Genomic DNA, 22,055 nt, shown 5'->3' on the forward strand with positions numbered 1-22,055 from the left:
CGAGTATTTTCGTATGAAATAACATTTGTATAAATATAATGAATACATTAATGCTTCTAAATGTTCTTGTTAATATTTAGATGCATTAATAAATCAGAAGGTCTAAGAAATAAGAAATTAAAGAAATTTATAATGAATATATCGGGCGTACACTTGTGTTTTCACCTAAAACTTCCATCTAACTTCCAAACATTTCTCTTTATAAACGGAACACAAAGAATACAGTTCTCTCCCAAAACCAGTATGGAACTTAATGTTCTTTGAATTTACTCAATTCTGTAAATGTTTTTTTAACCACTTGGTTGTGGGAAATTTCTTTTAAAATGATAACTTGCATTATCCATTACTATTATACAATCTGAGGAAGAAAATTGTATCATTTCTTCGTACCGTTCTTTAAAGACATCAGCATTCATGTCCTCATGGGAGTCACCGGAAGATTTCAAAGTCGATAAACTACGTTTAATAAAATTGTTTGAACCTCGGATGTGTATTATTATCAGTATGTGCCCCCTTTCCAGTAGATGCATTATTTGGAAGAGCCTGTCTTAGACTTGTAACAGTTCCATCTTGCCAAAATGTATTTGATGTATGGCTCTTCTTGATCCATGTTTCATCTAAATAAAATATATTTATTTTTTTGGTTTCTCATTTCTTTTATAGTATTGAGAGAGTCTCCATGCTACAATATCATTTCTTTTTATTAAAATTTTTGTAGCGAAAACCTATTTCTTTGAAAAGTGGCAAGAACTATTTCTACTGTCGAAAACTCTTTTCTAAAGTATAATGCATGTACTTTCTTTCGAATTCTTTCTTTGAAATGATTATCTAGTTGAAATTTCGATTTTCCTGGAACATTACGTGCTGTTTGAAACTCGCCACATTTTTCTTCTTTAATAACTCTGTAAAAGATACTAAAGATATCGTATACAAGGATGGTCCCAGAAGTACTTGGGCCAACATAAAAATTGTGGAAAAAAATATATTTATTTTTCAACGTAATCTCGTTTTAACTGTGCACACTTTTCCCAGCGATGTTCAATAAGTTCGATATCCTTTTTATAATAAGAATCGTCTTCAAAATAGCCGTTAACTGCCGACATCACCGGTCCATCGTTGGAAAATATTTGACCACCGAGCCATTTTTTCAAGTCTGCGAACAGAAAATAATCCGAGAGAGCTAAATCTGGCGAATAGGGTGTATGAGATAGCAATTCAAACTTTAATTCGATAATTTCGGTTACTGCAATAACGGACGTGTGAGATAGTGCATTGTCTTGATGAAATAACACTTTCTTCTTAGTCAAATGCATCCGCTTTTGCTTGATTTCTTCGCTTATACGTTGCAATAAGTTCGCATAATACTCGAAAATTATCCCACGCCCATCCTAAAAAACCAACGCCATGATCCTTGCTTGCAGATGGAACGGTCTTTGCCATCTTTGGAGCCGGTTTCCCCTTTTCAGTCCACTGTTTTGATTGTTCTGATGCAAAAATTCGGCTTTCTTTCTGTGAAACATTGCCAAACACTCGATGAAAACTTTTTCACGACGCTGTTTTTGTTCTATTGTGAGCATACCCGGCACCCATCTTGCGCACAGCTTTCTCGTGTCAAAATTTTCAGTTAATATGCGATGTACTGCAATTTTTAAAATGCCTACTATGCCCCAGAAGCGCCTTGCCTGACCTAGAGATGGCAGTAGTTGCTTGAAAAATACGTTGTTTAGTATTTGTTTGGCAGCCGACAATAGTGAACGTTTTCAGTGAATTTGTAACCATAGAAAAATTGGTCATCGTTATGTAATACAATACTTTTATTTAAAAGGCCTTAGCCCAATCAATATAAAAAGTGTACTAGATTCTCATCTGGGTGAGACTGCTCCTTCGTTATCAACAATAAAATATTGGGTATCAGAGTTTAAACGAGGCCGTATAATCTGCGAAGAATCGTAGAAGTTGACCAAATGAGGTGACGACTCCGGAAATGTTGAATAAAATCCATAAAGCTGTACTGGATGATCGTCGACTGGAAGTACGTTAACTAACAGGCATATTAGTGCTAGCAGGCGTAGTAATAGAAAAAGTGCGGTACATCGCATATTAACTGAAAATTTGGACATGAGAAAGATGTGCGTCATCTCATGGTCATATTCATGGCGTCGTATGTTTGGTATGCGTGTGGGATAATTATCATTGACTATCTTGAAAAAAGAATAACTATCAACGGCGAGTATATATGTGAACTTTATTCCAATTGCCGAAATTAACGAATTAAAGTTTGAATTGCTACCTCATTCATTCTATTCGCCAGATTTAACCCCATCGGATTATTTTCTGTTCCGAAACTTGAAAAAATAGCTCGGTGGTCGAAGATTTTCCAACAATGAATAGGAGCCTGGTATTTGTATATGCTGCGCTTTTTTATCTGTATTTATGAAATCGGACCTTCACATTGTTATTTATGTGCATACGAGTAAATTGATGCAGACAAATAATGCTTCCACACGACCTCCCACGTTATCTGAAAAATATTAACCATTCGAATATACCTTAAATTTGGATGTTGTTGTTAGTTGCAAAATTTATTGAATAATATGATATCAATATCAAAATGTAATAAGTTTTTTATCTACTAGCGAATTTATGAGAAATAATTACTTTTATACACGTACACAAATCTCTTGGTTTCTTTCGCTTTATACTGGACTGTAGTTAGAGTATAAAGAGCCTTCAAATTGATCTCGTTTCATAAAATAGCTATTCAATTGAAATTTATGAATAATTTTTGTCGTGAATCCACCTATTTATTGCGCCTATGTGTTCAACTGCCTTTGACCGCCCACAACACTGTTAGGAACTATGAATCCATTTATTGCATACCTTTATTACCTTTAGGCGTGTTATAGGAAGAGTATGTACATTTACAATCCTTCATTAATTATTTTTTGCATTTTAATTTGAAATAAAAATATTTGATTTATTACTAGCTCTTAGTATCTACGCTTTTGTCCGATTTTTCTCATTTCCACAAAATTCGAAACCTATTCAGTTTACTCCTATCAAACGTAATTCCTTATAGCTTTAATTTTTAACCAAATAGTTTGAGCCAATTTCATAGAACAATGACCAATAAACGTTTGTATAAATTCCAAAAAGCGCAATCATTATCCGGTACTTGGTAAATTTAATTGCGATGTTTTCATTTAAATACCTTCCTCTATCTATAAATGAATCATTTTAATAATATTCTGCGTTGCATTTTATTTATAATCGAAGCGGACATAGACAATTTAGATACCATTGATGTTTCAAATACATTGAATCTATTTTTAGACCAACTTAAACTGAAACCGTTCTACCGGAAATGCCATCTGGTGATAAGTTTAGTAGAAGTTAACAGAAAAAAAAAATCAATTATATTTAGTTAGTTGCTAAGTGAGAATTACTGTTACCAAAGGAAGATGATTTATTTACTATACTTTATATCGAGTGTATTCTAATTAGAAATATTATTATTTTAATTAACAGCGTAATAATTGACCTATTCGATTTGTTATAGTAACTAAGGCTTTTCTAATTTTTGTTTCTAAATTATGAAATACTTATAATGGCGTTTGCTTGAGTTTGTTTAAAATCATTTCTTTTTATTGTTTCCAAACTTCAGAATATACGTTTCGTTTCAAATTTCGCCAAAATCGTGCAATTGTCCTTAGTGGATGCAAATTAGGTACATTCCAGCAAAATCTTCTACGTCATTTGCATGCCATATCTAGCCAAACCATCAAATTTCCTTCAGGATGCTTTTTCTTTATGAACTGCATTAATCTGAATCAACACACTTTTTTCAAATATTTTGGCGGTTACAGAACTTCTAGAAGGACAAATGTAGGCTGAAGAACCATCATCAAATCTGCTCTCTTCTTTTTTGGCCATTTTTTTTGCTGTTATGCCTGATTTTAAGTTTCTTTCAATCGAAATACCTGTGTCAACATGCCGACAGATATCGTAAATTTTTCGTTTCGTCGCTATTTCCATTCTTACAAATTAACCGTAAACGATTTCTTCAGACCTTGATTTTACGTCGTTCGTTTTCTTTTAGATTTTCCATACTTCAAACTAAACTTCTAACAGAGACGTAATGTTTATACTTGGGACATTTGACAACTACCAAATTACGATAAACAATTAATAACATTTTCAGTCAACGTCCACTTTACTTGCTATGCTGTCTAAAAATGTACGGATTTTTTGTCCCCTCATCCTAAGTACGAGATTCAGATACTACTGACGACTCCGAAGGATATCGAAATCATTGCGTTCTTCTTATGCTCCTTTTGATCCCTAAAAAGGACGGTGTGTATCAAGTTATCCAGAGAAATGCAATACAATCCTCGTCGTTTGGGAAATCACTGAGAGTATGAACTCCGTAATTATTAGAAGTTGTTATTAATTTTTCTACCGAACCAAGTTCATTAACTTTACTTTTTTCGGTGTTTCTCTAGGAAATTAGGCGATGACATTTTATAAGAGGCATTTGTATCTTTGATTCCGATTCCATTACTGTTTCAATATCCTAAAATATATGATAAAAAATACAGCAGATACTAAAGTTGCTATTTCAACTAGATCGAAACCGTTCCAGCGTGTTAGTTTTTGCTATTATATACGCTTTAGTCGAAAACCAATGATCCTAAAAATCATTCAAAGTTAATAGTCAAGGTCATGCTTTTTTATTTCCGATTAATAGACTATAACGCATTCAACTTTAAACACCGAATCTTATAAGGGAATACTGAAACATTTACGAAAAGATTTGTGGAGAAAGACAACAGCTTTTTACTTCTTCATTTCACAATTCGCTTTTGATTCGCCTTATTCACCAGGCTTTACACCATTATACCACAGACTCTTTCTAACCATAAAAAATTTGCAAGAAAGGAAACATGGGATAGCTAACCCAGCAGACGAAAGTCCTAAAGGACTAAAAATGCTTGCAGTCGTGGATTCAACGTTGGGAGTGCATTGCTAATCAAGAGCTGCAAATTTTATATTGTGATAAAAGCATTCACTGTGTTTTGATCACCCTACATATACAGTGTGTCCCTTACAAGAACCGACACAGAGCAGAGGCGTGCAAATTGCGTGCCGGACGAGATGTGGTGCCTTGAAGTATGGCCAAAAATTTTGAAAGAAAATCTTTGTAATCCTTGAATTAAAAATACCAAATTTGGTATACTGTATGAGACATTAAATAATGGGTAGTAAAAGGGGATCTAACCATTCTGGGGTGACCGAACCTTGAAATATCACAGAAGTTTTTTTACTTTTGTGATTTTTTCAACAATGTTATTTAAAAAGTTAGAGAAAAATCGAGAGTTGGCTATTCATTTTTACATCACAATTGACAAGCAATTTAGTTTACCAAGTAATTAAATTGTTGTATATTTTTTAAATAAATGGAAAAATGAAATTATTCAAATCGACTCACAAATCAAAAACCCTGAATGCCTTCAACTTATCATTACTTGATGTCTTTATTAGACTCCTAATTTGGTATTTTCAATTTAAAGTTTTAAAAAATAAGTATCTTTCGAAATTTTGGGCCAAAATTTGAGGCCCTGTCACTTCTCAGGGATACAACTTCGTCAGAATTTAGGCGCCTTTATACGTGTCAGCATTGGTTCTTATTTGGAACAAAGACAAACCGGTCCAATTTTCGACCGTCAACCGTTCCACAGTAATCGATTAAAATCGAGATAGAAATATAGACCTTTCAAATACTTGGACCCAATGCTGTTGGAAGTTGGAAAAATAGAATAATTCTGTTGCCCCGAGTATTCTATTAAAAATGCAAAGGTTTAAGGAAAATTATTCATCATATTTTGGTTATAATTTATTTATATGTTGAAATGATAGTATTTTATGTGAATAAACAAAGATAAGGGAAAGTTCATAATCAATAAAACAAATAAGAAAAAACATGGAGAAAAAACTTAAAACGCTATATTTTATTATTTAAATATTTGAGCTGTCTGTATTTCTACCTCAATTCTACCTGTGAAGAAATCCTGTATATGTATTTATCTGTCTTGTTGTTTCCACTGATACTGCCACTTACGGAAGATTAAAATATTACTTACTGACATGCGGTTTCTTTTGTCTTCAATGGATAATTCAATTGAAGATGGAAAAAGATTTGTTTTTATAAAAATAGTCGTAACTGTCCACATAATCCATTTCTATGAATGGTTCCATTTATTCTTTGGTGATATATTGTTAAGCAATTATTTATTTTGTATCCGTTTCAGAAATTAGGAAATCGTCCGAACTTAATTCTTCTTCCTATTTAATATAATTCTACCGATTGACATTTGTGTATTCTTTTTGTAAATACCCCCTGTACAATTTAGACGTTTCCGTTACGGCTTAACCCGCATAATTCAACGATCTTTTAAACCAATTGAATTTTATTACCCACTCGACATGATTACGATTCTTGACCTTTCCAAATTTAATAATAAATTCTAATTTGACGTGACCAGACACAACAGTTGGACGTTGAATACAATACGTAATTTGTATACATCGATAAAATTTTGATATTTAGTCGACTACAAGAGGAAACGTAGCTTTTAATGAAATTTGATTGTTGAATAGATTTTTTATAATGTTATATAAATATTTCTTTGATTAAAAAATATTTAAAACATATTCCACATTGAAAAAAATTTTTTGCTTACCGTCTAATTAGAAAGGACTCAATTATCGATCGCTGCATTAACCAAACGGTTTTGAACTATGAATTTCGAAGAAATTGTACCATATACAATGATTTTTCAAACTCTTTTTTGTAAATTGTCTCCATAAGCATATCTCAAATAATAAAAATATACATTTAAGATGAACTAACAAACATCTATCAATAGATTTCTTGGCCATGATGTTTACAAACATTCGAATCGGTTTTATCCACGCAAAGACAATATAAATCTAAAATATTTCATAAACTGATCTAATTTTAAATAAGAGCATGTTGTTAAAACTAATTTACTACTACATTGATGCGTACGTATGTCATCACTAAGTCTAAAAGAATGTTATGACATCTAACGCTTTGTTACCCATATTTAGTAACTGTGTTATTTTCATAATAAATATTATAATAACTTCCAATTTTTTTTCAGAATGTCGATGAAACCGCAACTTCTCCATCCACTGAAACTCCAAAAACAGAGAAAGTTGAATCTCCCGAGGAGACTCCAGTTTTGAACGGCGAGGCTTCAAAAGAAGAACTCGCAAATGATGAACCCAAATCCGATGCTGCTGCTGCTGCTGCTACTGAGGAGAGAAAAAAAGAAGAACCGACGGTGACAGAACCTGTTAAAGATAAACCTGAAACGGAACCGGTATCAGAACCTAAGGTGGAAGAACATAAACCCGAGGAACCAAAGCCAGTAGATGCTGAACCACCTAAAGTCCCTGAACCCGTAGTTGAATCCGATCCCTCTCCCAAGGAACAAGAGGAACCCGCTCCCACAAATCCACTTGTAGAGGAAATCAAAGAGGTGCGTAACGAGGAGCTCCCTCCTCCCCTACCCTCCTCTAACCCACCCTCCTCGGTGACGGTATTTGCCGAATCCACTAAAGCTGACATTTTAACAACCGCACACATTGATTTATTAGAGACAGCTTCTGCAGAAGTAATTAAATCTGAAGTAGAACCCGTCCCCGTTTCAGATGTAGATCTGAAACATCCTGATCAAGAAAATGTTACTGATATTGCGGTTCCTAAAGAATCCGAACCGAAACTCGAAATTTCTCCAGAAATTATTTCCGAAAATGAGGTAGCTAAAGAATCTGAATCCAAACCCGATATCATTCCAGAAACAAATGTTGTAGATTCCCCAGTTGCGGCAGCAGATATTGAAAAGCCAATTGCAAATTCCGAAGCTGAAGTAGCTGAACTTTCAACGGTAGTTTCAGATTCTTCAGTTTCGGAAATTAAGGTAGCTAGTGAATCTTTAGCATCTATTCCTGATCCTGAACTTTTCGAATCCGAGGCAGCAAAACGCTCCGAAATCGATGTTACTTCGGAACCAGTATTTTGTGAAACCAAGGTAGCTAGTGTAGAATCTATAACGTCTTTAGAACCTCAACCCGCCGAAACAAATTTATTGAAAAATATTTCCGAAAAGTCACTTTTAACTCCCCCAGAATTGGAGCCTTTAAACGAAACTTGTCTTTCACCCGAAAAATTAATTGAAAATCCATCTGAGCAGGAAACTTCGGAACCTCCTAATTCGTTGAATGCAGCATTGGGATCTCAAATAACCGAAACACTAAAGACAACTTCCGAAGCTTCTCTTCGAGAAGAATCGCAACAAAAGTCTGAAACAGAATCAAAGTCTGAACTATTAACAATGTCATCAGAGATTTCCGAAATTTCTCTTACCCAATCGAATAAGACTGATCCCGCCGAGAGTTTAAGTAGTCTTCCACCCCAAAGTATAGACTTACCTCCTTCACCAAATGTGATTGAAAATTCGAAAATTTTAGTTCCTGAAATCAATGAAAAACCTTCCGAAAAACCAACGCCAATCAAATTATCTGCTTCCGAATTGTATAAAGACTCCTCACAAGCTACTGAAGAATCAATACCACCTACTGAAGAGTCAGTACAACCGACAAAATCTGAAAACAACGCTGAAGATTCCTTACAAGATAAGGCTGAAAAACATAGTTCGGAAATGGAAGTTATTTCAGATGATTCTTCACAGTTGGTAAAGCCTGAAGAAGAATTTGAAAACACTAATACTGAATTACCATCTACAGTTATTTCCGAGGCCAATTCTGAAGACAAATTTGAGAAATCTGCCAATGAATTACCAGCAGCTCCCACTGAAGTCATACCTTCTGAATTATCTTTAGTATATTCAGAAGAATCATCCGAGACTCTCCTTGCCTCAGAGTGCTTACCTTCAGAAGAACTGAAACCATGTGGTAAAGTAGATGATTCCGAAGAAAAATCTGCATCAGAAGATTTTCCCATTGATTTACCTTCCCCTACCGATCTTCCTCCACCATCGTCTGTTATCTTGGACCGTGTAGTTGATCCAGCTGATTCCTTGCCTGATATATCGACAGAATCGCTGCCGTCCCTTCCGGAACCAGTTTCTGATAATTTAGCCGAGCCCATGTCTTTACCTCCAGTAGATTCAGTACCCGAACCAATTGCTACTGATTGTCTGACTCCTAGCGAATCTGTCCCCTATCCCCATCCCGTCCTCACTAACGGGAACACCAATGGATTACCTTCTCCAAGCGATGAGGACGTACAGATGTTGAAAGAAGGACAACTTAAACAGGTGATTTTACCTAGAAATCAGAAACAAAGCATTTTTTCGTGATTTCCTTTTAGATAACCCGTTTCCCTGTGACGATTATCTCCTTTTTACTAATCTGTATTGTAAATGTTGCAATTTTCCAACCTATACTTCATCTGCTGGAACCTCAAATCGATAAGTCTCGCATTTTGTTTTGTTTACATTGAAAAAATACCTTTATTGATAACAATAATCCTTATATTTATAATTTCTTTTGCATGGAACTTCATTTACCCATTTTTGTCTTGAGCCTTTCGTTACTTTATCCTTACCATTGATGGGTAATTTTTCGCGACGTTATTTCCGTTGTCGATATCGGAAGTCACGAAAGGATCTTTGTTGCCCCAGCAAAACCTTGTGTTGATGACTTAGATTAACCTAGTTGCTACTCAGATTACTTCTTTATGTGCCCAAAAGAAAAAAAAATAGTTGCTACCTATACCACATCGTGTTTAACCTGTTTGAATTGTGCTAACCTCACCTAACATTACCTGAATGAATTTAATACCTAAACACCTTTCCTAACTAATCTCTATTTTTATATTGTAGATGTTAAAATATCTGTGTTGGTTGTTTAACATTCGATTTTTTCTCAGTATATGTTAATTAACATCGTTAAATAATCAACTTGTCTACAGGGATTAGCAAAAGTGAATCAGATATAGTTCGTTCAAAAATAAGAGAAACTTTTCAAAATATTCATACAGTGAAGGATTGTCAGTTTCGAAATTGCTGCATTTAGATACTTTGCACTTGTACCAGGGCTTCTTACAATTCTCAAAACACTTCTCGTAATAATAAAAAAAATTTTTAGCAGGATTGACTAGCGAACGGTGGTCAAAAATAATTTATTTTATATAATTTAAAAGTGATCAAAATGTAGATTGTACTTTAAGGAGGTTCTCTAATTTCTCGGCTGTTTTTTTACGGATTTTTCGATAATATTTGACGGAAAAACCATTGAAATAATCAAACTCATTGTTTCTGTATAATATTTTAATAATAATTTAACAAATTTTTTGAAGACCGACAGGAAGACATCAAGTAAAAGAGGTGCTTGACGCTGACCAAGATTACGGCTGTTCTGCTTATCCGAAATCAAAAAACCAAACGGCATTATCCAACATAACCATCTTCATTACAAAAATTACTTTCTATTTTCACTCATTTTACTCATACAATTTTTATTTTCTTCTTCTTGCTTCCACGCTCCCTTAAGAACCAGTACCATCTCAATCGACTGCCAATCCTTTCCTTCCTGAGCAACTTCGAACCCCTAGATGGATCAGGTCCGCCTCCAACCAGCGAAGACGCTGTCTTCCTCTTTCTCTTAGTCGCCGTTCTCTAGGAACGGTCTAGGCGAGTATCGATCAGAAGGCATCCTCTCCACGTGTCCCAGCCACTTCAGATGAATGCCACCAAATCTGGTTAGCCATAGATCTGTCTCAGCTCAGCATTCTTCCGGATCCACCACACACTCTTCTCGCAAACAAGGCCAAAAATCTTTCTACGATCTTACGTTCAAAATCCGCTCACTTGTCGTCGTCAAAGTCCATGTCTCGCATGTGATAACGGGACGGATTATTGTTTTGTAAATTGTGAGCTTTGACCTTTGACCTTTGTGAGATTCCTCTAAACTTGAAGGCTCTCTGGATTCCTCCCCGCAGCAACTCCTGCCTTGATCTCCGTTGACACGTCATCATCTTCAATTATCAAGGCCCCAAGATATTTGGCCCTGGTGCCTTGGTGGCACACAAGGAAGCGATGCTCTCTGACTTGGAACGTGGTTTGGGAGGTCGGGGTTCTCCTTGACGTTCTCATGTAGATGGTTTTCTGTTAAGTTATACTTTCCACTGTGAGACGGCTCTTGAAGCACCCTTTAATTTTGAAAATGGAAGCCTTGTTTGGCAAATATAGATACGGAGATAGTAATGTAATGTCATGTATAGTAATATTTTTTCCAAAATTCATCATGTTTCGTAGTTGTAACGTTATAAAAAATTTCGTAACATTGAATCAGTCGATATGCCTACAACATTAGCGATTTCAAGCCATAACTATCTCTTCTTTTTTCACTTCCTCAACGGTTGTTTATTTGCTGAGTGATCCCGAGCTTTTGACATCTTGAAAGCGCCTATACCATTCTGGTTATTGCTTGTAATATTTGACACGTTTTTTTTTCTACTTTTGACGTACAGTTTGATTGAAATTATCGATCAAATTCCAGGGACACGAATATCAACAAACTTTTGATAGTCTCACTCTCCAATTAAAATATTTCCATTAGTTTCTAAATGCTGTTTCTGTAGTAATTCGACTATTTGTCTAGATACTTTACGTGTAATGAATATATAATCAAAAACAGTATATTATTGATTAGATTTCCAGTTTCACTTTTGTCTAACCCTATATACTATGTTTGGAACAACTGTATAGTGATTATTCGAACATAGACTTATTGAAGATCAAAATAAATAATTTGAGACATGATATTACAATCTTAGTTATGATGAAAAAAAATTAATACATTTGTTCATGATTAAATTATGCTGTCGATATATTATTCAATATTCATTTTAGATATTTTTCCGATTGCAACAACTAGCTTTACTCATTCATTCAGGAAAGGTTCATCTAAGGAAGTTTTTCTAATTCTCATGAAGGCTACACAAAATCTCGTACCTGGAGTCAAGTAATTGTCATTACTAGCTTGCCCTACAACTTTTGTATCAGTTTTTTAGCACTCCATTGCCATTTCTTCTAAATTATAACATCTCTCTACCACCCCCAAACTTTTGAACTCAATATTATCTCCCAACTCTCCATATAGTTCCTCAAAACGAGGCAGAGAAAACATCACTTAGAATGTTCAGAGACGGAATCATAAATAATGACCAACCCTGGGACATGCCTCAGGACGTCACATCGAAAGAGTTTAGCTTTAAGAAAAACTTTACCTCTATAATAAAGTGTAAAAGCAAGTGGGACCAAAACACCATACAAGAAATGAACAAAAATGCCATTAAATGGTATACGGATGGATCTAAAACAGTAGATGGTACTGGAATAAGAGTGTACGGACCCAGAACCAAATACTCTTAAAGTCTGGGCAGCGCATCAAGCATTTTTCAAGCGGAAATTTATACAATTGAAAAATGTGTTCGGTTCAATCTAGGTAGGAACTATCGCAAACTGAGATCTTCATTCTGACCGATAGTTAAGCAGCCATTGAAGTTATAACTCCAATATCATAAAGTCCAAATTCGTTTGTGATTGTCTAGAAAAATTAAATTACCCTATAATGGATTCCGGGACACACCGGAGCAAGTGGAAATGGAATAGCTGGTAACCACGCTTAAGCGGGGGCAAACAAGTCCTTCATGGGACCCTTCTGTGGTGTCAGCTACAGAGCAATAGAAAAAACACTGGAAATGAAGGTAGATAGGAGTCAAACCAACTATTGGGACAACCTGTAAGGGCTGAGACAGGCAAAAACTCTTCTGGGAAACTATAACCAGTGTAGATCTCCAGAATGTATCAACCTAAGTAAAAACAATCTACGAATACTAACAGGAGTTCTATCGGGGTACTGTTGCCTCAACAAACACCTGAATGCGGCGTGCAAGTTTTATTGCATAGAGGACGAAACCTCTATCCACATACACTCGAAGTGTGAAATACTGAGAAACTCCAAAGCACTACACCCGAGAGCGTATGAAATGGAAGATGAAGATCTCTGCCAATTAATGCCATCCCATATTCTAGACTTTAGATTTTAAATTATAAAGTTGACGTTTTTTTGATAAAAAATGTAATTTTAAATAATTGTAAACTAAGTTATCGAAGTTCAAAGGTCGGTAGAGAGTAGAGGCAGCAAAAGATGAATAGCCTACAGGCAGCGAATCCGTAAATCCGCCACTAACCACACACTGTACATCTGACAAAAAAACTCTTACCATCCTCCGTAAAACCCAAACTTCACTCCGAGGGATTCTCATTTGTTCCACAATTACAGGGAATAATACTTTATACTGTAACAAAGCTTGGAAATTAATGCTAGTTGCTTAAAATGTGATAGATTTTTGTCTAATGAATTTCAGCATGTATATTTTTGTTTTAAAATGGAACTTACGACGTTACAAACATCATTTGTTTATGTGTGCTATGTGATCTTCCCGTGCTTTTCCAATACATCTACAATACAGTCATGATCAATTTGAATTAATTGTTGCTCGATTTTAATATTGCGTCTAGCATGGAGAAAACAAAATATAAATTATCTATATGTTTCAAAAAGATCACATTCAATCATATAAAATTTCCAGTTATTTAACATTAATCAATTAAAAAAAATGTTAATGCATTTTTCAGGTGCCTCCTGCAGAAACTCCAAGTGAAGTAGTAAAAAATGATACTGAAAATGTAACTGCTTCGGTGAGTTCTTTTTTTTAATTAATTCTATTTCCAATAAAAAATCAATCTTGTTATTCTTTTATTATGTTAGTCTAATGTTCCAACTCGTCTCATAGTATTTGTCGTTGAAATTTTTGGATTCTCATATTTTTTTTTGTAATTTCAATTTTACATTCCTGGAGGTACTGAAAGCCTCAATAGAAACTGAATACTTAAGAGCACATTTGAGGCGGGCGTAAGTCCAAGAAAGAAAACTAAAAATACTGTTTACATCAAAATATCTACTTTACTTAGTTTTATAGCTCGAAAAATGTGATGCAAGGTAATAAAAACCATTAAATTTCAAGTAAAAACTGGTATTTTTATTATAAGACAATGTTTACAATTTATTAAAAAGATAGCAAAATTACTTAAATGAGTTTGAAAGCGGGGAAAAAATCAAAGATGTAGATTTGAGTCCGTATTTCTGATTTATGGTTGATCGTTAATTTCTTCAACCTCGAAATCGCTGGTAATCTCTTGAGATCTGTTATCAGTTGGACAGTCACAGATTTCTTCGAAAAATCCCCGATGCTCGTCTGGAATGTAGGCTCAGTTTTTTAATATCTTCCATCTTTAAAGTTTTTATTAGCACTCGACCTTGGTAAGCCTTAACCGAAAGTGGGGAGAGAGTATCTGCTTTTGTCTTAGCCAGTAAAAAGTTGTGATCAATTCACTTCATCTATACAACAACAAGAGGCAATAAACACATATGTTAGAGATACCATCAATAATGCAACATTACAAAATCCACTTCAATTTAGTAACTGTTATAATAACAACTATATATTTAATTTTTATAACGTCTCAGAAAAAAAAATTAGGTTAGGTATCTAATACAGTTACAAAAAAATTATTTTTCTATTGGTTCTTTTTCTGTTCTTTAGCTATAAAATATTTCATAACCATTCTTTTGGTTTTTGTCATCTCTACTATTACAAAATAAAAAATATTTTGTAGGATTTTTCAGCAGACGTGTTTATACACTTTTCAACACATGTGTGATATTTTCTTATTTAAAAAATAAGTTTTTTTCCTTGGTCGTAGGAGAAATAGTGTACTCAACTCGTTGGAAAGTGTATCACCTTCCAAACTCGTTATGTAATATGCTATTTTTAAATTCATTTGAATTTTCTTTTGTTTCAGGAAGTAGCATCAGTAGAAGAGTAAGATTGTGTCTGTCCTACCATCAAATGAACTAACTTTTATACATACGTTTTAAATGAACTACAAAAACAAAAAGTTGATCATTCACTTCGGGCAGTGATCGAGTAAATCCGACCAAAAAATAAAAAAAATGGATGCTGCCTAAATACCTATTTAATAAAAAACATGTTTAAAATAACAAATGTAATCAAAGGTTTTTTAATACTCCCATGATGAAATATTTTATAATGTCTTTAGAAATCTGAACAGTTTTATATATGTCGTGAAAACGGCTTTTTAATCGTATACAATTTTTGTAATATAAAACATTTAGTATAGCTTAGTATTTCTTAGGTGAGCTATCTTGTGTTGTCATCACTATTCGATTTTCATTTAGGCCAGTCTGTTTCACTATAGACCGGACTTTGTTTTTATATTTTAAAATTATTCTCTAATAATCCTTATTTTATTTGTAATTATTATTTTTACCGTAGCTTTTATTTAGATTAGATACATATCTTATAATAAATATAATAATAATAATATAAAAAAGGGAAGTTATATACTTACTCGGTGAACTTTTTGTAAATGTATTTAGCTGTTAAATTCTACTAAAAATTGTCGGTCCAATGTAAGACTCTTTCACCAGGATATGTTTTTATCTGTATAAAAATTTGAAAAAAAAAATAGTATAAGTGTGTAGAATAGAAGATCGACCGTTTTAAATATTGTGCTTCTTGTATTTTCTTCTAAATAGGCAACTAGTTTATTTGAAGCTACATCTTTGGTAAAACATCATCAAGTACCATTATTAGGACATACATATATGAGAAAATAAAATGTTTATATTGTTTCACCAGGTATTGCTTTTTTTAATCGAATAGAAGCTTTTGTCATTTCCTACACTTCACAGAGATAAAAAATAATGGAGCGCTTTTATAAGGGATGTTCATGATAATAACGTTATAACAAAATGCTAATTATTTCAGGAAAAGAAAACTTTTGAAAGAGAAAAATTAAACTGTAATGACAAGCACAAAAAATATTTTTTATATTTCTTTTATATCTCAGTTAATTAAAATAAAATCACTGATTATTCGATAGAATTTTTCTAGTACGGTGGCGGATTTAGGTCACTGTTATGCCTTCATACTTTACGCATCTACCTAACCTAACATAACCACAAATTACTAATGAATTTAATCACTTATACGCTCGTAAAAAACTTGCAAACTTAAAAGTGTGTGAGTTTGATGCCTTGTAAGAAAACCTTAGATACAACTGCTAGGTTGTTCTAATTACCTTCAAATACGGAAACCATTGACAAAATTCAAGGCTTGTCTGGAACTGGTTACTATAGGGTAGAAGCAACATTTGTGCCCAGTGTAAGGCGTGTTTTAAAATTAAAAAATCATACAAAAACTCTGAATAATGAAAATTGTACAGAACTAATGGTTGTAGTATTTTTTTTTAAATACTTTAAATTTCACAACGTTAAGATTATTTTTGTGATTTGCCGATAAAAGTGAACCTGTGAAAATAAACTTTTTGTGGACACGTGGTCTTTTAAGGACCTGCTTTTGGCCACTAATAATTTCAAAACAAAAAGTAGCTACCTACATAACAAGGTAAGATTATTTTATTCATAATAGAATAAACAATTTTGGATTTAAAGCCCTCGTTGACGGAAAAGTAATCTCATAATAATTTCAACTTCATCATACCAAATGTTCAGTCAGTCATTTCCGCAACTTTCCATTGCATTAACTAATATTTGATTTTTCTTTCGATTCGTGAATTTTTCCAGGGAAAAATTATTGATCTTCGTATTGTTATGCCTTCATACTTTACCACAAATTACTAAAGGCCATCAGACTCCAAACCAAGGACAGCAGTAAATATAATTATTGATAGTGATCCACTATCCACTTTTTTACTTCGTTACTTATTCACATAGTTTTGTTATCATCATTTTTAAACCAATCACAAATTTTAGGTAAGGTATTTGTTTAATTCACTTATTGTATTTTTGTTAGTGGCAGCCATAATGCAATGACAAGAAATTGTATGCAATTTCTTGCACGTTGTCTTGCGTCAAGGGGCCTTAATGAATTTGATCACTTATTTGCTCGGAAAAACTTTCAAATTTAAAAGTGTGTTGCGAGGTTATTCTAATAGAACGCAAGGCTTATCTAGAATTGGTTGCTATATGTTATTCATTCTTTTTGAATCGAAGTATACTTGATCGGAAGGATCTTGGGCAAAAAGAAAAAGAGGTTTCGATGATGCTGTTTTACTCTATATTAATCCTTGTTATGTTTATGTTTCTAACCATCTGATATAGATACATTTTTACTTATTTAAATCTAATTTAATACATACATAACTTTCGAAAGAAATCCATAAAAGTATAGTTTCTAAATTTATTACTAACTGGTTTGTTATATTCAACCCTATTCTTTCGATTTGTATTTACATCAATTTGAAATATTTAAAATTGTGCTGATTAATTAATTTTAAAATTAAATGAACTAACTTTGAAGAAACTTTCACATTAAATAATTGTAACAGCCATTGTCAGTATATCTAAAAAGAATCCAACAAACTACTTCAGTTTATTGGATTGCACTGAGTTTGAGATTGAAACTAAAACATGAAAATTTATAAACTTATCCCAAAATGACATACAATTTTCTAGGAAAGTAATTTGGGAGAAAATAAGTGAAATAAATGTAGAATAATGCATTTTGTTCATCCCTGTGTAAATGTAATAGACTACAAGCCCATTGGAAAAATTAGAGGAGCAAAAAAGTATGTAACCACCCAAATCGTTGTGTATAAATGCTGTATTGTATCAAATTTCCTTAAAGGGTGTGGAAATTTTCATAAGTTCAAAAATTTTCCCTGCACCTGGTACCAATGTTTTTGTACGGCATTAGGCGTATATCATTATTTTTGTATTACCTACTTAAGTTATGAATGCCATACAAATTTTTTTATTGGGATTGTAGTCTATAATAAAACCTTCATATGGTTAGTAGAGGAGTGCGTGCTGTAAAATCAACTATTACAAAAAATTAAATAGCATTTTTAAACGAGTTGTTTACTAATAGTTTTTAGTTGAATTAACATGCCTTATATTATTTCTGTGATGGAATGTAATTCTAAGCTAAATAAAAGGAATTGTAAAAAGTAGGGATTTGCTGATTAGTGTGTTGGTAGTAGGATGTGGTCAAAATAACTTCTAATCTACATGTACATTTACGGCTTCGTGTTTTGTCTTGAAAAAATTTTAAATTGAAATCGGTTGTTTTCGAAAAAGAAAAATAAATAAAATGAAAATAACACAACGAAACTAGCGTGTCTCAAAATTTATATTAGCAATTAGGTTTTTGAATTCGTTTTATATCAAATCGAAAAGTATATTCTGTCTCTTGTATTCAATGTTCCACGGCTATTTGATATTTCGCTATAATTGTAACCGCCGACTTATCAAAAAGGCTGTGTGTGTAGGTAAAAATGATTGAAATATAAATCTTCATGTACGTGTGAATGTGTTTATAAACATAAATATATAATTTAGGATGTTTAACTTTTGTTTGTTTTTTTATAACCCCCAATAATTTCCCAATGGTTACTATTCCCATAATCGAAATTGAATCCAAGCACTGTTTCCACAACAATAATTGAAGCGACTTTGATTATTATATCCTATTTTTAAACTAGAGGGACCATTTTTGGAAACCTGAATCACACCACTAGAAATCACTAAAAAAGTTACTAGAATGGAAGCGATGACATAACATACTTGGCATACTTAAATTATACATTCTCAAAATAATGAACCACAAACTAAATAATAATTAACGTAATAGAAACACTGTAAAAGAAAAAATCTAATTCTAATCAAATGTAAATAATTCAGAATGAAGGGACCGCAGTAGACGAGAATAGACTTCAGGAGTGTTGACGTCACACACCGCCATTGTTAGGGCATGTCAGGAATCACTTTCCAAACAGTTTTAAATGGAAACTATTTGTTTCAATTTACACAATTGTCAATCATAATATATATCAAAAGTGCTGTGTAAAACCGGCTGCGATTTACCAATCAGGAATCTACACAATTGCCAACTTAAATTCAAATTAGTCCTGCTAGTTTAGAAATGGAGTATAATAGTATGTATGTTAAAATGAGATCATGTGGTACAATTTTGACCGGAATATCTTAAAGTGATGCAGTGTCAAATCTAAACCTAACCGACTTAGAATTTTTTTTTTTTTTCGAAAGAACATCATCAAGGCTAAAAATGTAATAACTTTAGGATTATATAGGCATTTGTGAGGAATAAAAAATATATAGTACTCTGAAAATAATTCCTCCACCTTGTCGCAATATCGAGATTAGAACATTACCTAAAGTTTTTATTAAGAAGTTTTAAAAAATCCGTTTGGAACTATGAGTTATCTATCGTAAATACTTCCAAAATTTCCCTGAAATTACGATCATAAGTCATTAAATACTTGTCTCAATGTCTGTTGGTAGTACGGCTACTTGTTAGGAATGGCGAAATGACTTAAAAATTGTTAGATGGCTACACTAAAAGTAACAGATACTTCGGAAACATTCGGTACATCTCCGACAAATTTGCAAACGTAAACAAAGATTTGAGAGAATCTACTCTTTATTATTTTACAAGGTTCATGGTGGAGAGTGAAATTATATCAGTAGTTCTAAAAGGAAATTAGAGAGGCAAATGGTTTGATTGTCTATTTTACTTTAATAAAATTGTTTATTTTAATTTTGTAGTATGGTATAGGAGTATATTATTGTATTTTACCTTTATATTTAATGTAAATGTTATGTTGTATCAAATTAAGGCATTAACTCTTGCCAGTTATAATTGAAACTACGAATCTTTAAATAAATGAAATACCTCCACGTTTTTGTATGTTTTTCTTTTCATATTATACATCCCCTCTTTTTTCTTGAACTCCCTATAAGCATGTCATACTGAAAACGAACAATTAAAATGTGTTTCACTTTAACTCAAACCTTATTGACCTTTTTTGTTTTAATATTTCTCGTGTGCTTCCTTTTGCATGATCGTTTTGACGTTAGTCCTTGTAGATGATTTGCCACTTTCTCGGCAAAAGAGCAGTCGGTATGATCTAAGATATAATTGAAAAGAACGACAGGAGCAGTCTGTATGATCTAAGATATAATTGAAAAGAACGACTTTTATGTAGGGTATATGCAATTCATTCATTAATGACTGCAAAATTACTTTTCCTCCGTGTGACAAAATTAATGTCCCCCGTTGGTACTGTATAACGTGCTGCATAATTCACCCAATACAACCTCTACAAATCTGTAGCGATAAAAAATTGATTATTAATGACAATTTAACTATAGTCTAAGATATAACTCAGCTTAATCTTAGTATACTAATCAATATTATACACGATAACAGTTAAAATCGTAGCTTAAACGTCATTCTTTCGTGATCCATAAAATGTCAAATTACCAAAAAGAGACGATCATTAAAATATGCCTTAAAGAAAATTTTACCAACTGATAATTTGTAATTTGATAACTGTCATTTATACCATTTTGATGTTTTAGTTTGCCGAACGTTTCGTGGCTTTAAGTTGAGTAGAATATAATTTTTTATTAAAAATAACTAAAAAATTTTGTGCTTGATATCAACTTAATTTCACTAGCATGGCTGAATATTTAGCCTCAATATTTGGAACTGAAAAAGACAAGTAAACTTATTTTTGATTTCTGTCCTTACGCTCTATAAAAAATTACTTATTTTTAGGGTAAATTGCTCATTTTACTTTAAAATAGGAGCTTGCAGACATGGTGATAGGTGTTCTAGAATTCATAACAAGCCAACTTTCTCACAAACCTGTTTATTACAAAACCTGTATGTAAACCCACAAAATTCTGCAAAGTCTGCTGATGGAAGCCATTGTAAGTTTCAAAACTATAAAGTAATTTAATAGCTGAATATATACTTGCTCTAACAATACTTTTGCAGTGGTCGCCAATGTATCTGATGAAGAAATGCAAGAACATTATGACAATTTCTTTGAAGATGTTTTTGTTGAATGCGAGGACAAATATGGAGAAATTGAAGAAATGAACGTTTGCGACAATTTGGGAGACCACTTAGTAGGAAATGTGTACATTAAAGTAATATTTTGGTAATTTATGGGTATATATTTACCAACTAACTCAATTTTTTTCTAGTTTCGAAAAGAGGAAGATGCAGAGAGAGCTGTAAATGATTTAAACAATCGTTGGTTTGGTGGGAGACCTGTTTATGCAGAACTGAGTCCCGTGACTGATTTTAGGGAAGCTTGCTGCCGTCAGTATGAGATGGGTGAATGTACACGATCTGGTTTCTGTAATTTTATGCACTTGAAGCCTATTTCAAGAGAACTAAGGAGGTAACTTCTGTAGTATATATGATTGGTTTGTCTAATTATCAATTGCATATTTACTTCTAGGTACTTGTATTCTAGAAGAAAGGGTGCCAGGCGAGGAAGATCTCATTCAAGATCTCGTTCTCCTAAGCGTGGACGTTCCAGGTCCAGAGAAAGGAAAGGTTCTAGATCCCCAAAACATCGTTCTGGACGTAGTGGTCGTTATTAATACATATATGGAAGTTTGAAACCCATATTTTCTACATTTATTAATATTTGTTGTAATTTTTTAAGTAGAAATATAACTACCCTAGATAGGTTTAAAAGGAATAACTTGAAGTGTTAAATTAAATTTTTGTAGATTCAATATAAAATAAATGGCATAAAGTATTCTATATACAAATATTTAGAACACATTTTTGGAAATGGTATTTCTTTTACACAATGAATATTTACAAGTTTTATAAATCAGCTTCTTACTCATATGTGTTTTGATCAATTTTGTTCATTTTCATTCCTCAGAATCATCATATTGTATCAGTTTCATACTTTCAATTTATTTTTACTTTAGCACAAATACATTTTGAGTATGAGCATATATGTAGAAATAAATAAAGTTTCAGACAACATTTTTATTGT

The 22,055-nt window shown here is 32.9% G+C and overlaps 2 protein-coding genes across 5 annotated transcripts in view; both read left to right on the plus strand.

The window, feature by feature from the left end:
- Window positions 1–18,573, plus strand: part of LOC130441193 (cell surface glycoprotein 1-like) — a 162,324-nt gene extending 143,751 nt beyond the window's left edge. For all 4 annotated transcript variants that reach the window (XM_056774770.1, XM_056774763.1, XM_056774778.1 and 1 more), the window contains 3 exons: window positions 7,185–9,365; window positions 13,755–13,817; window positions 14,982–18,573. In XM_056774770.1, the coding sequence (XP_056630748.1) occupies window positions 7,185–9,365; window positions 13,755–13,817; window positions 14,982–15,005 (2,268 nt within the window). In that variant the 3' untranslated portion in view covers window positions 15,006–18,573. The remainder of the gene's footprint in view (window positions 1–7,184; window positions 9,366–13,754; window positions 13,818–14,981) is intronic.
- Window positions 18,574–20,378: 1,805 nt separating this feature from the next.
- On the plus strand, window positions 20,379–22,045 carry LOC130452546 (splicing factor U2af 38 kDa subunit). Its single transcript, XM_056791883.1, has 5 exons — window positions 20,379–20,750; window positions 20,807–20,961; window positions 21,029–21,183; window positions 21,241–21,440; window positions 21,501–22,045. Exons 1-5 carry the CDS (start codon window positions 20,707–20,709, stop codon window positions 21,643–21,645), a joined length of 699 nt encoding a protein of 232 aa, XP_056647861.1. The 5' UTR covers window positions 20,379–20,706; the 3' UTR covers window positions 21,646–22,045.
- The last annotated feature ends 10 nt before the right edge of the window (window positions 22,046–22,055 follow it).

Source organism: Diorhabda sublineata, chromosome 1 (assembly GCF_026230105.1).
Source record: "Diorhabda sublineata isolate icDioSubl1.1 chromosome 1, icDioSubl1.1, whole genome shotgun sequence".
Taxonomy (NCBI): Eukaryota; Metazoa; Arthropoda; class Insecta; order Coleoptera; family Chrysomelidae; genus Diorhabda; species Diorhabda sublineata.